Source organism: Natator depressus, chromosome 1 (assembly GCF_965152275.1).
Source record: "Natator depressus isolate rNatDep1 chromosome 1, rNatDep2.hap1, whole genome shotgun sequence".
Classification (NCBI taxonomy): domain Eukaryota; kingdom Metazoa; phylum Chordata; order Testudines; family Cheloniidae; genus Natator; species Natator depressus.
Genome location: NC_134234.1, coordinates 159,684,870 through 159,707,674, shown reverse-complemented (window position 1 = coordinate 159,707,674; position 22,805 = coordinate 159,684,870). Strand labels below are relative to the sequence as shown.

Here is a 22,805-nt window from a genome sequence, read left to right as displayed (position 1 = left end):
TGCGTTAAGGTAGATGCATTTCTGCTTAACCATGCTTTTTTTTTTTTTGGCAGGTAAACACATTCAGTATTGCTTTCTTTTAACTTGCAAAACATATATTGACACTGGTTTAGTGATATATCCCTGATTGATTTGACATCTTCCTGTAATTTTATTGTTCTCTATTTACATAGACCACCAACCTCAGGAGACTTTGAACCTTGGATGTTTTGCAATGTTTTCTTTTTGCATATTTATCGATTAACCCTTATTTTGTCTTGCTAGATGGGTTGGGTCACATCTTGAAATAATCTTAAATAACATTCAAATTACAAATGCACAGTGCTGATATAGCAGAAAACAAATTTGTGGACTTAAGAGATTAAATCCTAAATGAACTACCTACAAAACTATAAATCAAATGCATAGACTTATTTGTCAACTAAGATTATAGAAGACTATTGTGGTTGCTGAGTAAACATTTTTCAAGCCAGACTTAATAGATTTCCTTTTTTATGATGCACATAGATACTTGAGGAACATTGATGAGAAGGACAAGCAATATACAGTGTATTTGGATAAATTCCTGGAGATCAGGTAACCTTTTTTTTTTTTTTTTTTTAATTTAAGTGCTGCTGTGGTACAGCAGGGGGCACTCACATACTGGTTCTAATTATAGCAATCCTGTAGCCTTGCTCTCAGGGCTTGTCTACACTGGCAATTTACAGCACTGCAACAACTTTAGGGGGTGTGAGAAAACACCCCCCGAGTGCAGCAAGTTTCAGCGCTGTAAAGCACCAGTGTAGACAGTGCACCAGCGCTGAGAGCTATGCCCCTCGTTGAGGTGGTTTTTTTAGAGTGCTGGGAGAGCTTAAGAATTGCCAGTGTAGACTAGCCCTTAGTTTCTTAGTCTACAAGTGGTAGGTTTAGAATTATTCATAGTATCTGCCCCACCATATTTAAGATGAGTTAGCACTGTCCTATAATTAGTCCAATATCCATGTCTACATGTACTGTACATAATGTTATCAGTGATGCATATTTTTATAGAAGAGGAAACAAATGTCTGTTGTAGAGTTTTTGGAATATAGTTCAAATGTAGATGGCATCCCAGTATTCTTTTTGACATCTTCATTTTTATTTTATTTTACTTCACAGTAATAAATTTGCCAATGAAAAAGTACAACTGGAGGAGCTAAATAAAAAGAGCAAAGATAATTACCAGGAGTGTATTAAAAGAGCTGTTGCAGCAGAGGTAAAACGTGCTACACTAGAACCTTGCTCCTTTGCATTTCACCAGTCCCCACAAAAAAGGTTGATCTGCCCACTTTTCAGAATAGTTTTAATAGAGAGATCTGGTGAGGTCTCATCTTAATGATGACTTTGTCACTGTTACAAAATCACCCACACAACATTTAATAGTATGCTTAGAAGTATTAACATAAATAATTAAAACTATACTTGCTCAATCAGCAAAGTATGTTTTGTGATGCGCTATCCTGGATATTTTTGTTCACTTCGTTGCTAATTCACCATGGGTCTCTGAGACACTGCAACTTAGCAAGGTTCTATTGTATTTGTTCTGTGTATATATTTTTAGAAGCGGTTGGATGTTTGGGTCAATGTGATATATTGCCAGAAAAATTTTAAAAAGTTAAGTCTCCCATTAAAAGGTAATTGCAATTAAAGAATGTTTTATCCCTTTGACATGCACATAGTTTCCATTAGTGGGAATTACTCACAAAAAAGAATTTATCCTTTTATTATTAAAAAATTACTGATCTTGAATAGGAATATCGGCACATCTATTTCTAGTAGAATTAGAATGCACAGATCCCTTTGAGTATTTCATTCAAAGGCTGGCATCTTGTAAATAATAGGACTGTCCCTAACAGTTCTCTTAGGTGATTTCTTCTAAAACCTGTATGTTTTTCTATATTCAGAATGCTTTGAACTCAGATTTCTTGAATAGAAAGATGCTATGCAACTTTCCTTTTAAGGAAGTTTTGGATTGTCAAATTTGCTTGTGATTGCAAGTTGTGTGTTTTAAAAAAGGTGGTTCTTGTTGAGCTAGAAGCCAGTATATCTGCCTTGAAATAAATACATACCTTTTTAATCATAAAGATAATGCACAATATCAAGGTTACCTGTTTTCAAAGGATGGGGATGGAAAGAGTTTCACTATTTATGAAAGTTTAATGCTCAGCAGGCTGTTTGCAGCCACCTGAGAGTCAGTTTCCTCACACAATTCTGCCACTGCATTTTAACGCTGCTTGAAATATCTTACTACAGAGATATTCTAGAGCTAGGCCTTTCCTGAGTAGAAATGTATTTCACTGCATCATAAAACCACAGCTCAGCATGTTTACTGAAGACCAGATTGAGGCTGAATTTACATTAATAATTACTTAGTTTTAACTGCTTGTGCTAAGGAAAATGCTTGTGCATCTTTTAAGTCAGTAAATTTAATTTTAGGTGTCCGTACTTGAAAACTGGAAGAACACTGAAGTATGCAAATTACACTGCATAGCTGCAAATGCAGAAGCCAAGCTTAAATTGCTAAAGTTAATGAGCAGGTATGCAATTAATACATCACTATAATTTGTGTAACAACTATGAAATAGAAACATAAGATAAGTCTAACTAGAGAACATTGTCACTGTTTCATCTAGAATTACATTTTAGTCTAGATTCAGTTTACAAACATGAAAATTCAGTAATTGCATATAATCTTTTTACCTTCCTGTTTTCTGGTTTTAATATAGTTTTATATCCTCTCACTAATTTAGACTTCCTTTTATTTGTTTAATGGAACTGTACATTTCTATTAGCGATAACAGGTATTCACATTGCCAGGTGCACTGGTGACTTTAAATAAATACCATCATAGATGATTTTTTAGACAGCTAACTACATCTTTTAGAATGTACAAACACCATGTTAAAGCTTTGTCCAAGAATGTGTTATGATGCCTTGCATCAGATTTTACAGATCTGAAAAATTAAGTTCTGAAAGTTTAGGAAAGCGAAGTGGCATTTATTAGCTTTGTGAATTACATCAATTGTAAAGAATATTCTCTTGGTTGTTAGCATTCAATCTCTGACTATCCAACATGGGAAAAATTCAGAGTAAAAGACTTCCCAGCTCTGTGCTTGTTCTAGTTTAGCCATGGTGGTTCATGCAGCACAGAACTGCCCACGTTTTCCTGCCTGATGGTCTGAGGAAGGGAGAAGGACTAGAAGTAGGAGATGGAGCAAGACTGATGGGCATGGTGGAGGTCTGTTTCTGCATGTGAGGAGTCAGAGCTGGGATTGGCTCCACCCAAGAGACTTCTTCCTCCCTGCACAGCATCCTCTCCAGGTCTTGGGGTATCCTTAGGAGTCTTGGCTGTTGCTTGCGGGTTCTTACTTTCCAAGACTGGCCAGTTCCTAAGGGTGAAATTAGTAGACAGACACTGATACTTTAATTTGTTAAAATTCTGTGTGACTGAAGTCTTCAGCTAAGATTTACCTGGGAGGGGAAGGAGAGCATTACGGTTTTGGGTAGCAGTTTTCTCTGTTGGAAAATCACTTACAAACTCAAGTTATCACATTATTTTGAACTGAAAATTTGAAATATTTCAGTGGTCCCACTTCAGTGTTACCTCAGTTGAAGTCACAGATTGATTCTTGGGAAACATTTATTTCAAATATCAAGAAAGAAATGGAAAAAGTAGAAGTAAGTCTGTTTTCCAAACACATTTTCCTGTATTATAAGAGTCCTCCTTAATTATCTCTTCTTACCAAATTTAGAATTGTGATGTGCCCAGTAGGTTAAACAAAGCAATATATGTATCCTCTGTTTTAAAGATGGATGCAAACTGTTAGTTTTGAAAATAATTTAACAATCCATAAATATTTGGATTTATATTTCCTTTATAATTATTTAATACAGATCTCAAATAGCTACTCTTGATGTATTTACTTAAATGAATAACTTGTAAGAGCCCCAATGAAGCATACAAACCTGTCTGTATGGAGCCACATTGAAATCAGCAGAGGTCCATGTGGGGTTCTTTTAAATGAAGCACGATTGATTTCAGTGGGGCTTTGTGTGGGCCCAGGTGTTCGCTCACGCGGGCATCCTTGCTGAATTGGCCAAAAATGTGACCACCGTTTCTCATTAGTTTACCAAGTCCACATACCTTATAATGAGTCTTCTCTTATGTTTGGGGTGGGGTATGGAAAACAAATAAAGAGGCTGTTTACAAAAAAAAAAAAGAAAAAGAAAAAGAAAAAAATCCTAGGAAGCTGAACAACTGGTAGTGGTACACAGTTGGAGAAAAATATTCCCAGTAATCCTAAATCTGTAAAATTAATGAATGTGTCTTCCCATGGCCGTATTTTTTAATCTAAACACTAACATAGCAAAAAGAAAAGCAAACTTCTATGTAGTTTTATTTCTATGTATGAGGTCTTTGATTGGTCTCTCTCAAAATGTAATAGTGTTAATTGGTACTTTGAGGTCTTATTTTGGTGTAAGTGGAATAATATAAAGGCTGATTTGTTTTTGGTTTTCTTTGTCTTTTTCTGTAGTCTCAGTATGAAGAGAGAATTCACTTAGTGAAAAATGGTGCACAGCTAAATGATCTCTCTAAAGTGAAAGCTGCTGATCTTCAACCTCCTCCTAGCATCTCAGTAAGTATCTCAAAGCTGCTAGCAACTCTTTGTTTCATAGAAAGCAAATGAAACCACTGAGTTCTTCTTTGAGGTGTTGTCAATGTGAATTCCACTGTAGGTGTGCTTGTGCTTCATGCATTTGAGATTGGAGATTTTTTTGATAAACATGTCTGTGCCACCTCATATGGGGGCAGGAAGGGGTGGCAGTGATCCTCCTTCAGTTCCCTCTTACTGCCCACTAGGAGGAGCTGGAACCTAGCAAGTGTCTGATCTGGCACTCTCTTCAGAGACTATAAAACTGTTTTTTTTCAACCAACTTCAAAGAAATCGCCATCTTCACGTTCTTTGGAATTGGATGTTCCAAAAGAGAAAAGATTATCGGTGACCCCCCTGTAAAGCAGGGCAAGGTGCTTTGTGACAACTGTCGCACCTCATGGTAGACTGCAAACCTTCAGGATTCAAACAGTGCCTGTCCTGTGAGGGATTGATCTCCATCAAAGATGGACAAAACCTCTTCTGCCTAGGAGAAAGCCACATCCCAGTCATGTGCTCTGTGTGCAAGGCCTTTTCCTCCAGGACCCACAAATCCAGGGATGCTTAGCTCAAGCTACGTCTGCTAGAGTAATCCATGTGGGTCAGTTTGGATACAGAGGTGATAATCACTACCAGAGCAAGGCCAGATTCACCAGCGTTCTCTCGAGTGCACATCAGACCCGGTAGCAGACAATGGAAAGAAGGCAAAAATGGCACAGGCAGAGCTTTACCAGCAACTTTGACTCCAACCATGTCAATATCACTGAAGTCCTCTGCAGCAACAGCACTGGCAGTAAAGCCTCTAAAGCCTTTTATATACCTTCCCACTAATTTCCCATGGCAATAACGGAAGTTAAGTAAGACAGTACCACAGTTGTCCTCATTGCTGGCTACTGACCAAGGCAGTGTTGGCTGCTGGACCTTCTACAAGTGTCAATTCAACAGCTTAGTCAGCTCTCAGCCTCCTTAGACATGATCCCACAGCACCACAGCCAGATACTCCATCCAGATGTAAATTCATTGCATCTGACAGCATGGATGTTGAGTAGCATGGACAAGGACTGCTCCCTAAAAGGTCCAAGAAATCCTGATACAGAGCAGGAAGACATCTACCAAAAAGCCAAATTTGTCTCTTAAGTGGAAGAGGTTTTTTGATGTGGGCCACTCAACATAGTCTAGTTTCAGTTCAGGCCTTGATACTAAAGATTCTTGACTATTTATGGCATTTAAAGGAGGCTGGTCTCTTGTTCAGTTCTATTAAGGTTCACCTCCCAACAGTTTTGACATGCCATCCGCTTGTGCAGTCATGCTCAGTTTTTTCTCACGAACAGTATCAGAGTTCCTCAAAGGGTTATTACATATTTACCCACCAGTCAGAGAACTGCTCCTACCTGGGACCTCAGAGTCCTCCTTAGACTCATGGAGCCTGCTCCCTTTGATCCACTTTGAGAGCTGTGTACAATTACGTCACTCTGAAGTCTTCCTGTTAGCTATCACTTCAGCCAGAAAAGGTAGCAAGCCTCCAGAACTTACGGCTAACCCTCCCTAAATGACCGTATCATGGGGATAAAGTGGTGCTTCGACCTCACCAAAATTCATCCCCAATGTGGTCCTCAGAATTTTATCTAAACTTATCGATCTACCCATCTCCTTCCCGAAACTACAGTCTGCACTGGGCAAAAAAAAGTTACACACATTTAGACGTGTCCAGGACTTTGTTTTGTTTTATTGACAGGACCCTTCACACTGTCTCCCCATGTTTCTGGCTATAGCTGGGCGTTCTAAAGATCAGGCCATCTCTACACAGAGCAATGGATAATACAATATCTCTCTGTTACCAGCTGGCTGGTGTATTTGGTGGGAGAGATACTAAGTCTCACTCCACCAGAGCTCCAGCAGTACTATTCACATGCTTCAGGAATATGCCTAGATCAGAAATCTGCAAAGCAGTGAAATGGAAAAACCAACTGACCTTTGTCAAAGATTATGCTTTGGAGTTGGCATGGGACATGGCTGCTAAGTACTGTTTGACTGATGCAGCTGAAAAAAACGATTACTTACCCTACAGTAACTGGTTCTTTGCTGTTGTCAGTGTGAGTCCCATAACCTGCCTTCAGTCCCCTCTTTTCAGAGTCCTCATCTAAACATGGGTTTCAAATGGCAAGAAAATGGAAGGCGGGTCACAGCTGCCCCTTCCTTATGTCCATGCATGGGAGCACACAGAGGCATATGGCGCAAGCGCAGCCCCAAAACAGATTACTACTTTTAAAACAAAAACCACAAGAACCTTCAATCTCATGCACATTAGGCACATGTGCACCTACAGTGGGATCCACACTAATACCAACTTGACCGGTAGGAGATCAGCCATTACTGTAGGGTCAGTAACTGTTCTTTCTCACCAGGCCCGGAAGAATTTTACTGTGTAAAACTAATATTCATTTAAATGGTAATTCTCTTGCTGATTTAAATCTATATTAACTCTTAGGACACTGGTACTTTCCAGACTGTTTGACAGAGCATTTATATGTAATGTATATAATTTTTTGACAACATGACTGCCCTCATTAATTGTGGTCAAATAATGTGACTGAAGACTTAGGGCATTCTACAGTTTATAAATGGTGAGTTTCAGGCGGTTGGACAAAACAAATGCAGTTTTCTTGCACACCTGTGCTTGTTTAGTTCATTTGCTTGTCAGTCCCTAGAATGTCCTTTCAGCTCACATCTTATTATATTGTAGCATTTCTAGTGAGTGAGCTTTGAAAATAACCAGAAAGGTTTGATGCTGTTTGTTTGGTCACTGGCCTCTTTTCTGTTTTTGTTAATTTGTATTCTGTAGCCAGACGACCCAGTCAGAATGGGGGCCCCATTGTACTGGGCACTGTGTACACAACTTCCCTGGATAGTTTTTGTTTTTAATCTTTTTCTGAATAGTTAATCCAGGTAGAGGTTTGCCATTGAATTTTGCATCACATGAAAACCGTTTTCTCCTCTCTCTCTCCTTCCCTTTTCTTAAATATCGTCTTTTTCTGTACTCTGAGTACTGATCTCTTAAGCCCCTCTCAATGCTGCTTCATTCTTACATAGTATTGTTATGGGTTGGATTAAACCTTGTTGAAATTTGTGGGTGTAATAGCTGCTTTTCATTCATGATAAATATAAAGAAGTCATAAAACATTTTTATGTAACGACGTAGGTGAAACAATAAGGGCGTACCACCGAAAACACAGGCATATATTAAACCTTTTGAGCAGAAGCTGAACTATGTGACCCAGGGGGATGGATATAACAAATGCTGGGGCTAAGGCATTGATTGGTGGAGCTGTGTACGTCTGAATGCCTCAGAGAAACAGCAGAAAGACTAGAGGAGCAAGGAGGCACCAGAGGCAGCCTGAACAGGCACTGGGAATGTGGCTCTGAGAAATGCTGAGTGCTTTTGGGGCTGAGGTGCTTGGAGCTTTGAGCAAACGGTTTCCTATTTGATTCCTCTTGTGTTCAGGAAAATAAATAGATAAAATTGCATCAAGGATACCTGACTCCATCAATTTCTTCTCCTAACAGAAACAACCCACAAGGCCCTGAACTTTGCCCAATCTCTCTGGTCAAAATGGGGTTACGATAGTTTTCATCTTTAGATCTGAGTAACATTACTAAAGGAGATAGCGTTATCCTGATTTTATAGATGGGGAAACTAAAACTAGTACTGTTCTCTCCCTGTGTTCTTGATCTTTTATCTGATTTCACTGTAGAGTAATGCAAGGAAAACTTTATTTCAGAAATGAATCATGTCATCTCCATAGTACTCTCAGCCCCAAGGGGTTTTGGTGGGTAGACACTGAATTTAGAAATCAAAACCCTACTTTTCCCCATAATGGTACAAAAAGCTGCCTTCCAGTTTGCTGAGACAATCCATATCAGTATAAAAAAAAAAATTGGCTTTAGCTTTTTTATGAGATGATGCTTTTTGTGCCACTATAGAGCAAAATCTACTGAAGCTTTATGGATCATTAGTCTGCACTTAGTTTTGAAGTGGATTAATTTATGGAACTACATGTGAAATAACTTTGTGGGCAGCTGTCAAATTATTTATCTTTTCTAAGTCTTGTACTTCTTCCATTTGAGTATTTCACTTTTTAAAAGGGCCATCTCTGCCTGTCTTTTAACTTTATTTGATCATTATTGACATACGCGAACTACCAGGGTTCAGTTTGCGGGGAAAGGGGCCAAGCGATCCGGAAATGTGCAGGAGCGGGCAACGTGGGAACAACAGAGCCACCGTGCCCCCGGCAGGCCAAGCAGAGCAAGCCCTGTGCAGCTCAGTGCTTGCATAAATCTGGGGGGAGGGACAGTGGAATGTGACCCCCACCACTCCTCACCTCTGTCTGGGGGGCAGTGCCTTCCCTGCCCCCCAAACTACACCCATGTGTGTGGTTGATCAGTCAGTTTGTAACTCTCGTGTTCATATTTCCAAGTTCTACTGTATAATCTGAATGATTATACATATGTTGAACCCTTATTACCATAAACCAAATATCGTTTAAAGAAAAGGAGTACTTGTGGCACCTTAGAGACTAACAAATTTATTTGAGCATAAGCTTTCGAGAGCTACAGCTCACTTCATCGGATGCATTCAGTGGAAAATACAGTGGGGAGATTTATATACATAGAGAACATGAAACAATGGGTGTTACCATACACACTGTAACGAGAGTGATCACTTAAGGTGAGCTATTACCAGCAGGAGAGCGGGGGTGGGGGGTCTTTTTGTAGTGATAATCAAGGTGGGCCATTTCCAGCAGTTGACAAGAACGTCTGAGGAACAGTGGGGAATAAACATGGGGAAATAGTTTTACTTTGTGTCATGACCCATCCACTCCCAGTCTTTATTCAAGCCTAAGTTAATTGTATCTAGTTTGCAAATTAAGTCCAATTCAGCAGTCTCTTGTTGGAGTTGAATAAATCTCCCCACTGTATTTTCCACTAAATGCATTTGATGAAGTGAGCTGTAGCTCACGAAAGCTTATGCTCAAATAAATTTGTTAGTCTCTAAGGTGCCACAAGTCCTCCTTTTCTTTTTGCGAATACAGACTAACACGGCTGCTACTCTGAAACTTATTCTAATAGTAATTCCACTGATTTGATTTCATTAGGTCCACATGTAGAGTATGGCTCTACTCATTATGAGTAAGTGGGCACAATTGTGTTCGAAGTGAGGATAAGTGTATCCTTTTTTAAAGAGCCCTGTGATGAAAATGAATTCTAAACCTGCAGAGCCTTTCAGCATGGTGAATACGGCAACCATTTATTTCTTTAGCCATATAGGGGTTTTTATTTAAAGTTTTTAAATATACTCCTTTAAAAACCCTACTTTTAAATGCCTCCAGTTGGTGGCTTTCTTGCCTGGCATCTTGGAATCTTTAACGAAGAAATGCCCACAGCCACTTTCAAAACATTTCTTCTGTAAAACCATGATGACTGGCCAGGACCATTTCTGTAGCTAAAACCATGGAAACTCTCTGTATAAGTTAAAATAACGGTAAGGGTTGCATTTGTGTGCATGTTATATTTTAATTAGGTTTGGAGCAAATCTTGTCTATAGGTACTGCACAATTATCAGATTTCACATGTGTGGTACGAACAGGTTATCCCATGGGGTAAATCAGGTCAGGATGAAGTGTCGTCTTTTACTGTGTATTTCCTTCTTAACTGCCTAAGTTAAGTACAGCCCAGTCCATGAAGTAGCTGTAGCCTTAACATGTTTGAAAATAGTACTTGACTAATATTTTAATTACTCTTCATCTTTCTGGGGGATTTTTTTTATAGGTAATGCATGGCAGTCCTCCTATTAATGATCCAGCCATCATAATGTATTCATCTGCACTTGTCCGTCCCACTTTACTTCCTGCATTTTCAAGCTCCAAAGATCAAAGTCCAGTGCATTCCACACTTAATGTGCAAACTGGAAATAAGACAGCATGTAGAAGTCCTAATCCTTGTTCTGCAAAGAATGGATCAGTGGAAATACCCTCTGAAACTTTAGGAGCATTATACTCTGATCAAGTCCGAGTAGCCCAGCCATCAGGGATTTCTGGAAGTACTGCTCAGAACATGCAGCCGAACCAAAGACAACTAAATGATCCAGCATCAGCTACGCAGTTGGGAGCTGTTAGAGTGCCAAACAAGAAGGCACTTTCAAAAGCACTTGATAATATAATTGAGCGTCTAACGGCTATATTTCCCCACTATACAAGGTAATACTGTTTTAAAAGGTTTTTTTTTTTCTTTTTTGACTTCTAACATGTGCTGGATTTCTTGGCAGCGAATCTCCTCATATTTTAGCTGGGAGCAGGATAAGCTCTTGGGTGATTTTTCTCCCTGTCTGGGGTTTCTTATCTTCCCATTAATCTTGTAAAATGTTCAGCTGAAGGAGGATTCTCTCCCTTACGTGGGGCTAAATTTAATAGCATTTGAGTCTAACGGGGTTAGGAATGGGGCAGCATACTTGCTGAGGTGTGCAGGATGGAGCCCACTCCGAGGTGACATGATAGCTGCTAAAGTGTGCAAGAGAGAGGAGGATCCTCCTTAAGACTTCACAAAATGAGTGGGATGTGGCATTTTGATTATACCTAGGCACATCCTCCAGATTATGGAATTTATGCATGCTGTTACCAATTTGCTACTAGTCCTGACAAAGGTGACATGTCCACTCCACCCAACCCCCAATCTTCTTTCCTCTCTTAATAAGAGAGGAAATTCTGTAACCAGGACCTTTATATTATTCATAGAAAGTTATGATTACACTGTCAGATACATTCTTAACTTTGCTTCCTTTTGTGTGTTTATACATTGACAGTCTAAAGCATTACATTATTTTTAAACACAATGCAATGCTACCCTAATTTTCTACGTCATGTGCTACTGTGTGTCAGTCCATTAGTCATTTATATGCAAATACTCAACAACAGTTACACAACATACAACAGATTAAGTATATACCATAGGAGTAATAGTAAAAAGTCCTGTTTAAAGTATTTATAGACCACCTAAACTTGCAGCCATTAGCTTTAGAGTTATTTGCTTTAACCCCTAATTTGCACCTGCAGTTAACTGTGCTTCTGCTTCAAAAGAGACGAAATTATTCAGTACCTACCATAGATATCTTATATGCTAATTATAGTCATCTCTCAAAGGTACAGTGATCTATTACAGCAAACATGTTGGTGTAAGTATAAAAGTCTGAATAAATATTGCAAGGTGGAGGAAATTTCATATTATATTGTAATTGAGGAATAGAATGTAATCATGTAATTCAGCTCTATGATTGTGTATGTACATGGGGGCAAAGTAGAGAAGTTGCTAGTGCAACCTTGATATTCTTGCTTTTTGAGTTCTTAACCATGCAACTAATAAGGCTCTCTTAGTTTTTATTTAGACTAAGCATAGAATATTAAATGTTTGTAATAGAATAATAAAATATGTCAAATAAGCATCAGTCCCTTTACATACCATTAGGAATGTGACAAGGACAGTGGTACTTTATAAAAGGCCCTTCAGGTTTTTCTCAAACACCTTCTTTGATGTACAGTAGAAGAGAAAGTTAGTAGAGCTCCTTCCAAAGTGTTGTATGTACATGGTATTTAAAAATTAGTATACATCCAAGAAGCATGCTAGAATAAACACTGAAGATGAGGCAAAACCACTCATTCAGGTTAGAAGTGTATTTTATTTTATCTCTTGAAAAAATTAACAAAAATTATCATAAAACATAGGAACAAAGTAATTCCAAAAGTAAGATTTTTGTCCTAGTACAAAACCCATATAGGCTATTTCACCTGACTGTTCTGAAATCCCAAAATCGGCTAGGTAAATAGCAGTTTAGTGTATACACTTTTTATGGATTTATAACTTCTAGTGCCAACTCAGGTAGTATGATTTAAAAAAAAATCACCTATGAAGTTCTGTTATAAATTTCTGAAATTTTTTAGCTTGGTATTTCTGCAGCCCAAGTTCTAAGGGCTAGTCTCCTCCTGTCTGCAATTTCCCAGAGCAGTTCATTTCTGTAACACAGCTCCAGCTGATTACATCCCCTACTGTAACGTGCCACCAAGTCTTCACTACCTTAGTAACAGTTCACTTTACTTCCAATCGTTTCTTTGCCAGCCTTTTTTTAAAATTTTTTGGCTAGAAGTGAGTGACCTTTCCTCTCCCTTCCTTATTCTCCTCCCCTGGATCAGGTAAAGAGCATCATGATGGCATCAGCCACCTTGATCCAGCATAGCAGGTCTCTTTCATAAACACTGGTTAAATCTAAGCAGTATTCCGTATGTGAGGCAGCATTTACAGGATCTTCAGAGGGCAAATTAATGCTGTTTCTATTCTCTGCCAGGACATGGGGTTCAGGGCAGGGGAGACCTGACATGCCTGTCCGAGGAGCCATGACTCCAATGTAGAAAATCCCATCCAAGAGACAGGTTATTGGGGTGGGGGGAGAGAGCCAAAGACGAGGACACCAGCCAAACAGCAAAGTGGTTAAGTCCTGGGGCAGACCCTGGTTAGAATGAAAAAACAACGGGCATCAGTTTCCCCCCCCAAAACACAGAAGTGGATCATAAATTCCCTAGGAAAAGAAACAGGATTCCTACATAGCTCTCCTTCCCACACAAAACTACAGACACCAGCAATGAGACCCCATTCCCAGGTAGAGAGGAAGATACAAGGAGATATTTCCAGGGGGCTCAAGAAACACCGCCACAGCCTGGTGACAACTCCTGCTGAGCAGATAAAAAGGGCCACAAATCCAAAAAAATTAAAAGAAATCGAAGAGTATTTCTCCTCTGACTGAGGCTCCGCCGCCTCTGATGAGGAAGGAGAGTTCTCACATTCAGGCTCTGTGCAGGGCATGGAAAACATGCAGCAAAGGTTTTTCACCCTCTGATAAATTCGAGACCACAAGCAGAAAGGTTGCATCTGCTCTCCAGATCAACCAGAACTGGCACATGAGGACAAGCCTAAGGGCAAATACCTGCCTTCCAAATCCTCACTTCAGACAGCAATCCCACTGCATCCTTCTGAGGATGTGAACAGGGAGGAATGGGAAATTCCTGAGAAGGCTAAGCGCATAACCAGGTGTGCACTTAGATAAAAGTTGCAGGCACCAAAAAACGCCATTACAGAAATACAAAAGGATGATACTAGAGTGGCATCTCTAGCAAAAGAAATGGTAATCCTAGGTGAAGAGGATTTTTCTCCCAATGATACGAAAAGGTAAAAGCCACCATAAAAGGAACTTTGAGACATCCTTGGCCACTATACGCTTCACAAGAGACAGGATGACCGTAAAGCCATGAAAACAGAAGAACCATCCTGACTTCTGGTCTATCTAAAGAAAATAACCCCAGCAACAGACTTTATGGCAGATACCTCAGTAGATGCAGTAAGATTCTCAGATACTGCCATGGCATCACATCTAACTGTGTCCTGGACTACAGATGCCTGCTCCAAACAAATTCTATGCTCACCCAAATACACAGGTTGTCTCCTGTCTGGAAAAAAATTGTATTAAGTTGTGGCAGACAGCACTTCCAAACCAAAGCAGTCCCTCCCCACAGAGTGTGTTGAGAAGGAATTACAAGCCCAGTAATATGCAGAAATACTCCTTGAATTTTCCGTTTCTCAGGAGAATGGTCTCTATTGACCACAGACAAGTGGGTGAGAAATAGAGTTCTTCGAGTGATTGTTCATGTCCATTCCAAGCAGGTGTGTGCACACCGCATGCATGACAGCCAGAAGATTTCTCCCCTAGCAGCAGCCGTAGGGTCGGCCTGGGCGCCCCCTGGAGTGGCGCCTTCATGGCGCCCAGTATAAGGGCCTGCTGCCCCCCCCCCCCCCCCAGTTTCTTCTTACCGCCCGTGACGGCTAGCTGGAACTTTGCTCGCTCCTACAGCAAGCACGTTAGCAGTGTCTTTTGTTCCTAGTGCACATAGTTCAATAGTTGTTCTCTATATAGTTTTTTCATATAGTTAGTAGATTGTTAGATCATTTGTTTCCCCTTCGGGGGTATGCCCGGGTCTCTGGGGTTTAAACTCTGCAAGTCCTGTGGAAAATTTATGCCCAAGAGTGATCCTCACTCATCTTGCTTGCGGTGCCTTGGTGAGACTCACCAAAAGGACAAGTGCCGCATTTGCAAGAGTTTCCGCCCAAGAACCCTTAAGGACAGAGAGCAGAGGCTAAAATGCCTGCTCATGGAGATGGCATTCAGATGGCAATCTGACTTGGGACCCAATGACCCAGCACCAAGCACGTCCTCTTCGGTGCGCAGTGCTCCAGCACCAACGGCGCACGAAATGCACCCGGCTAAAGACTCTAAAGCCCACCAGCACTGCCACGGCTCGGGCCATAGGGCGTCTACCTCAGTTCGGCACTGTCTCCATCTCTGGTGCCAGTAAAAAAGAAGAGGCCAGTGAGGGACCCATCACACCCGTCGAAACCTAAAGGGCCGGCGGCGTCCACGAGTGGCTCGGGACAGACCGCCTCCGCCTTGCTTCTGTCCAGGGTTTTGTTGACTCCTTCCCTGGCTGGGGTCCTGTCAAGTCCGAACCCTCCTCGGTCCCTGGACCATCTGGTGGACCTACAGCCACCATCGACGCCGGAGGCGTTGGAGGTGGCAACGGACCTGATGCGCCTCCCGGTGCCGTCCTCCGCCTCAAAGGAGGGACAATTCGCCAGCAACTGCACGCCCCTTGTTTCACTCCAGGGGTAAGCCAGCCATGATAGCCCATCGGTCTCCATCTCCGGCACCGTCTGCGCAGGCGCAGGAAGCGCACCGCTCCCCGGAGTCGAGCAGATGTCCGTTGGCGACCCAGGGGAACTGCTTCTCCGGGGTAGTCTTACTCGGAAACCTCGGGGTCGGAGGTGGACTCAACTCGATCTAGCAGATTGCGGAACAGGAGGTCCAGGTCCCAGTGGAGTCACCAGCCATACCCGGCACTGTGGCAGCAACAGTGGCAACCACCTGCCCAATGGCCCTTCTGGACACCCTGAGCGTACCATCAGAGCCAAGGTCAAGCCCACGGCCCGCGCTCCAGAACAGTATCGGTGTCCTCAGCGTCTTTTTGTGCCACAGTTGGGAGGGGTCCCACTGATTCAGATAGCTTTGGCACCGGTACCTCAGCCAGCTCCATCACTGGCTCTCCAGGTGGCGCCACCAGTGGAAGCCTCAGCTCCGTCCCTATCGACCCCGTCGGTCTCGGTCCCGCCGGATTTGTCTGCTCCGGCACTGGATGCGGTGCCGAGTTCTTCATCAGTACCAGCTCCACAGCCTGAGTACCGCATGCTGAGGGACCTCAGGGGGGCAGAGGGCAGTGAACTGGGCCCACCTCCTGTTCTCTCTTCCTCGTCCTCGCCTGATGAAGCGGTTGCGGGGACTTAGGTTGCGGGGACTTAGGGGACTTAGGCCCCAGCTTTGAAGGACAGCCGTATTCTTCAACAGCTTTTGAGGCAGACTGCCCAAAGCCTGGGGACTCAGGCGGAGGAGGAGGAGGAAGAGGATTTAGACCCTGTCATAGATATCCTGGCTCCCTCCGGCCCATCCAGGGTTGCACTGCCACTTATCAAGTCAATAATGGAGACAGCGAAGAACTTGTGGCTTCTCTGGCACCTACGGCCAAGAAATCTGAGCACCGCTTCTTTGCTCCCTCTAAAGGGTATGAACATCTCTACACCCACCCTCCTCTGGACTCTTTGGTGGATAGAGACGGATAAGAGGATAAGAGACTTCACAGCTTGAAGGACTCGAGGGCTACCCTTCGTTCGCTGGGGCTTCACACGCCTGCTACCCAGCGCAGGCATTTTAGGCCTCAACCTGCCTCTTGTCCTTACCAACCCCAAAATTGCCAGGACGCTCCACGTAGGTGAAACAGAAGCACTCGGAAGAAGCAACGCCCTCCCTCTGGACAAAGCTCTGGCCAGCCCAGGGCCCCTCCGGGCTCTAGACCACCCTTTTGAGGGTACGGTCGAGGACGGTTTGCCAGTACGACCTTTGGATCCTTCCCATCTTACTTTCTCGTCCCGTCTATCCCCTTTCTACCGTGCCTGGTCCCGAATTACTTCAGACTGATGGGTGCTCCGCACGGTAGAGAGGGGATATTCCATCCAACTCTGTACCTTCCCACCCCCAACCCTCTTCCCCGTCCCTCTTCAGGGACCCCTCTCCCTGAACAACGTCTAATTCAAGAGGTGCAGTCCCTCCTCTCAGTAGGGTCAGTGGAGGAGGTTCCTCAGGAGGTAAGGGGCAAGGGTTTCTACTCCCGGTATTTCCTAATACTGAAGGCCAGGGGAGGCCTCAGAGCCATACTGGACCTGCAACAGCTCAACAAGTACGTAAAGAAACTCAAGTTTCGCATGGTCTCGCTAACCTCCACTATCCCCTCACTGGATCCAGGAGACTGGTATGCCGCCCTCGACTTGGACGCGTATTTTCATATCGCAGTAGTCACACATCACAGATGCTACCTCAGATGCATGGTGAACAGAGGCCACTACCAGTTTGCCATCCTCCCATTCGGACTGATGACTGCCTCCCGAGTATTCACAAAATGCGTCACGGCGTTTCTGCACAAGCGCCAGATACAGGTTTTTCCATACCTCGACGACTGGCTGATCAAGGGTCGCTCGAGAGCCCAGGTGGAGGCTCAGGTCAAATTTATAAGGAGGACCTTCCTCAACTTAGGTCTCCTCCTGAACGAGGAAAAGTCTGCTCTGTCCCCGGTGCAGAGGATAGAGTTCATAGGCGTGGTCCTGGACTCTACCCAAGCCCGGGCGTACCTCCCAGAGGTCAGGTTTTGCTCACTTCAGGACATCATACAGAGCCTCAGACAGTTTCCCACAACATCGGCAAGAAACTGTTTAAAGCTGCTGGGCCACATGGCCTCCTGCACATACGTGGTGCAGCACGCCAGGCTCAGGCTGTGCCCACTCCAGTCTTGGCTGGTGTCGGTGTACCTACCAGCCCGAGGTGCATTGGACAGGATCGTAACTGTGCCCTGCCTGGTGCTGGACTCCCTCTTATGGTGGCTCAACCCGCGAGTAGTTGGCACAGGGGTGCCTTTTGCTAGCTCTCAGCCCTTGCTCTCCTTGGTGACAGACGCCTCAGATCTGGGTTGGGGGTGCTCACCAAGGGGACCTCAAGACCCAAGGCCTCTGGTCTCCGATGGACCTCGCTCTTCACATCAGTGTCAAGAGCTGAGGGCAGTGCATGTGGCATGCTACGCTTTCAAAACATACATAATGGGCAGGTGTGTGTCAATCCTCACGGACAACACCTCGGTGATGTTCTGTATCAACAAACGGGGGTGCACGCTCCTCTCCCCTGTGCTGGGAAGCCCTAGTGCTGTGGGACTTCTGCATGGAGCACTCGATCTACCTGCAGGCTTCATACGTCCCAGGGGTGCGAAACACGCTGGCAGACAGCCTCAGCCAGACCTTCCATGGCCACAAGTGGTCCCTTCGGCCAGACATGGTGAACTCAATCTTCCGGTTCTGGGGCTCTCCCCAGATAGACCTGTTCGCCACTCCGGGCAACAGGAAATGTCAGACTTTTTGCTCCCTCGGGAGCCATGGCTTGGGGTCCATTGGGGATGCCTTCCTTTTCTCTTGGGAGGGCTGCCTGCTATCTGCTTTCCCACCCATCCTGCTAGTCCACAGGGTGCTCCTCAAGATCCGCGGGACTGAGTTATACTAATAGTGCCGGCGTGGCCGCATCAGCACTGGTTCACCTTGCTCCTGGAAATGTTCATAGCGGCCCCACCCACCTTACCGCTGGTCCCCGACCTGATCATGCAGGACCAGGGCCGCCTCCGGCACCCGAATCTGGACTTGCTCCACCTTACGGCCTGCATGCTCCATGGCTAAGTGCCGCAGAGCTGTCTTGTTTGGACCAGGTCAGACAAGTCCTCCTTGGTAGTAGAAAGCCCTCCACCAGGGCTACATACCTGGCCATATGGAAAAGGTTCTCCATCTGGGCAGAGCAACGCAGTCAGTTGCTGCTCCTCTTCCCCCATACCATTTATACTGGACTACCTCCTTCACCTAAAACATCAAGACCTTTCCCGTTCATCAATAAGGGTCCACTTAGCCGCTATCTCCGCCTTCCATCTGGGCACAAACGGTCTCTCGGTCTTTCCAAACCCTATAGTCAGTTGTTTTCTCAAGGGTTTGGACAGGCTCTTCCCGCACACGCATCAGCCTGTCCCTGCCTGGGACCTCCAATTTAGTCCTCTCCAGGCTTACAGGCCATCCATTCGAACCTCTGGCCACCTGCTCCTTGTTATATCTTTCGTTCAAGGTTGCATTCCTCGTGGCAATTACCTTGGCTCGACGAATCTCAGAGCTCAGGGCCCTCACGACTGAGCCCCCTTACACAGTTTTTAATAAGGATAAGTTCCAGCTCAGGTCTCATCCAGCTTTTCTCCCGAAGGTCGTCTCCCATTTTCACATGACCAAGGACATCTTCCTCCCAGTGTTTTATCCCAAGCCACACTCCTCCGATGCGGAGCGCCGGCTACACTCACTGGACCTGCATAGGGCCTTAGCCTTCTACATAGAGAGAACTATGTAGAAACACTGGAATGCGTTGTGAAACACTATGTGAAACACTGGAATGCGTTACCTAGGGAGGTGGTAGAATCTCCTTCCTTAGAGGTTTTTAAGGTCAGGCTTGACAAAGCCCTGGCTGGGATGATTTAACTGGGAATTGGTCCTGCTTCGAGCAGGGGGTTGGACTAGATGACCTTCTGGGGTCCCTTCCAACCCTGATATTCTATGATTCTAACTAAGTCGTTCTGGAAGTCCATCCAACTCTTTGTAGCTGTGGCAGACAGAATGAAAGGCCTCCCAGTATTCTCTCAACGCATATCGTCGTGGATCACGTCCTGCATTAGGGAGTGCTACACCCTGGCAAAGGAGCCCGCTCCGGAGATCACTGCCCACTCTACCAGGGCCCAGGCTCCTCTGCGGTGTTCCTGGCACAAGTCCCTATTCAGGAAATTTGCAGGGCAGCTACGTGGTCGTCAGTATATACATTTATGTCACACTATGCAATTACACAACAGGCCAGGGACGTTGCAGATTTTGCGCAAGCCATGGTCCATTCTCTGGATAACTCTGACCCCACCTCCTGAGCTCTAGCTTGTGAATTACCTGCTTGGAATGGAAATGAACAATCACTCGAAGAAAAAACAGTTACTCACTTTCTCATAACTGTTGTTCTTTGAGATGTGTTGTTCATGTCTATTCCAATACCCACCCTCCTACCCCTCTGTCGGAATAGTTGGCAAGAAGGAACTGAGGGGGTAGGGGGTTGGCAGGCCCCTATACTGGGTGCCATGAAGGCGCCACTCCAGGGTGCACCCAGGCCAACCCTGCGGACGCTGCTAGGGGAAAAATATTCCGGCTGGCGTGCATGCGGCACGCCCACACCTGCTTGGAATGGGCATGAACAACACATCTCTAAGAACAACAGTTACAAGGAAGTGAGTAACTTTTTTGCGGCTACTCTCTGAGGGCCTCACCCATCCCTCCTTCATCCACTCCTCCATCTCAAGCAATCCTATCAAACCTGAACTGGTGATAAATGAACATTCTGGACGTAGGCGCAACAGAAAGGTTCTTAGGGCTATCCTTCATATTTTTTGTCATCCAGAATTTTAAGGGAGAGGATCGCGGCATGGGAGTGTCCGCTGTCGTGGACCTCAGACTCAACAAATGGTAGAAGAACACAAATTCCAGAGGGAATCCTAGCCTTGACTGTGACATCTCTGTCCCACGGGGACATCCTTAGAATCATAGAATATCAGGGTTGGAAGGTTCCTCAGGAGGTCATCTAGTCCAACCCCCTGCTCAAAGCAGGACCAGTCCCCAACTAAATCATCCCAGCCAGGGCTTTGTCAAGCCTGACCTCAAAAATATGTAAGGAAGGAGATCCCACCACCTCCCTAGGTAACGCATTCCAGTGTTTCACCACCCTCCTAGTGAAGAAGTTTTTCCTAATATCCAACCTAAACCTCCCCCACTGCAACCTGAGACCATTACTCCTTGTTCTGTCATCAGCTACCACTGAGAACGGTCTAGATCCATCCTCTTTGGAACCCCCTTTCAGGAGTTGAAAGCAGCTATCAAATCCCCCCTCATTCTTCTCTTCCGCAGACTAAACAATCCCAGTTCCCTCAGCCACTCCTCATAAGTCATGTGTGCCAGTCCCCTAATCATTATTGTTGCCCTCCACTGGACTCTTTCCAATTTTTCCACATCCTTCTTGTAGTGTGGGGCCCAAAACTGGACACAGCACTCCAGATGAGGCCTCACCAATGTCGAATAGAGGGGAACGATCACATCCCTCGATCTGCTGGCAGTGCCCCTACATATACATCCCAAAATGCCATTGGCCTTCTTGGCAACAAGGGCACACTGTTGACTCATATCCAGCTTCTCATCCACTGTAACCCCATGGTCCCTTTCTGCAGAACTGCTGCCGAGCCATTCGGTCCCTAGTCTGTAGCGGTGCATGGGATTCTTCCGTCCTAAGTGCAGGACTCTGCACTTGTCCTTGCTGAACCTCATCAGATTTCTTTTGGCCCAATCCTCTAATTTGTCTAGGGCCCTCTGTATCTTATCCCTACCCTCCAGCATATCTACCTCTCCTCCCAGTTTAGTGTCGTCTGCAAACTTGCTGAGGGTGCAATCCACACCATCCTCCAGATCGTTTATGAAGATATCGAACAACACCGGCCCGAGGACCGACCGTTGGGGCACGCCACTTGATACCAGCTGCCAACTAGACATGGAGCCATTGATCACTACCCGTTGAGCCCGACAATCTAGCCAACTTTCTGTCCACCTTATAGTCCATGCATCCAGCCCATACTTCTTTAACTTGCTGGCAAGAATACTGTGGGAGACCGTGTCAAAAGCTTTGCTAAAGTCAAGGAACAACACGTCCACCGCTTTCCCCTCATCCACAGAGCCAGTTATCTCGTCATAGAAGGCAATTAGATTAGTCAGGCATGACTTGCCCTTGGTGAATCCATGCTGACTGTTCCTGATCACTTTCCTCTCCTCTAAGTGCTTCAGAATTGATTCCTTGAGGACCTGCTCCATGATTTTTCCAGGGACTGAGGTGAGGCTGACTGGCCTGTAGTTCCCAGGATCCTCCTCCTTCTCTTCTTTAAAGATGGGCACTACATTATCCTTTTTCCAGTCGTCCGGGACTTCCCCTGATCGCCATGAGTTTTCAAAGATAATGACCAATGGCTCTGCAATCACACCCGCCAACTCCTTTAGCACTCTCGGATGCAGCGCATCCGGCCCCGAACCATTTCTTTCTCCACAAAGGGCTGGTCACCTTCTCCCCATGCTGTGCTGCTCAGTGCAGTAGTCTGGGAGCTGACTTTGTTTGTGAAGACAGAGGCAAAAAAAGCATTGAGTACATTAGCTTTTTCCACATCCTCTGTCACTAGGTTGCCTCCCTCATTCAGTAAGGGGTCCACACTTCCCTTGACTTTCTTCTTGTTGCTGACATACCTGAAGAAACCCTTCTTGTTACTCTTAACATCTCTTGCTAGCTGCAGCTCCAGGTGTGATTTGGCCTTCCTGATCCTTGCCTCTGAACCTTCTATTTCTGGTTACCTCTGAAATCAGCTATAATTTATTTTTTAACATTGCAACTATTTCCTTGAGTCAGACCATTGTGGTTAAAACATCTAACTGCTGGTGTTTCATGATAAGAGCAGTGAAAACTAGACATTGACAGAATAGTATCTAGAAGTGTGTCTACTAAAGTGCATTAAAGAAGGTCAACCTCCCTCCCCCCCCCCCGTTTTTTTTTTTAAAGAGGGCCACTACTATGAAAAGGCTTTTTTTTACTATAACTGTGCTGACTGAATTACAGTACAAACTGTTGTAAAACTCTGTGCTTTACTTTTTTCCCCCTTGCAGTTTCGATCTTACTAACTTCATAAAAGAAGTACAAATTAAAAATGGAAACAAACTTTCAGGATTGAGCTCAGATGAAATCCTTACCAGGGTGACAGAACTCATTTTGGACCATCAAAATAAGAAAAAGGTACATGGCAGATGTCA

The 22,805-nt window shown here is 44.4% G+C and overlaps 1 protein-coding gene across 2 annotated transcripts in view; it reads left to right on the top strand.

The window, feature by feature from the left end:
• TTC3 (tetratricopeptide repeat domain 3) overlaps positions 1-22,805 on the top strand; it is a 132,191-nt gene that overhangs the window by 103,880 nt on the left and 5,506 nt on the right. For both annotated transcript variants that reach the window (XM_074970107.1, XM_074970115.1), the window contains 7 exons: positions 508-576; positions 1,138-1,234; positions 2,455-2,555; positions 3,603-3,696; positions 4,554-4,655; positions 10,497-10,924; positions 22,662-22,788. In XM_074970107.1, the coding sequence (XP_074826208.1) occupies positions 508-576; positions 1,138-1,234; positions 2,455-2,555; positions 3,603-3,696; positions 4,554-4,655; positions 10,497-10,924; positions 22,662-22,788 (1,018 nt within the window). The remainder of the gene's footprint in view (positions 1-507; positions 577-1,137; positions 1,235-2,454; positions 2,556-3,602; positions 3,697-4,553; positions 4,656-10,496; positions 10,925-22,661; positions 22,789-22,805) is intronic.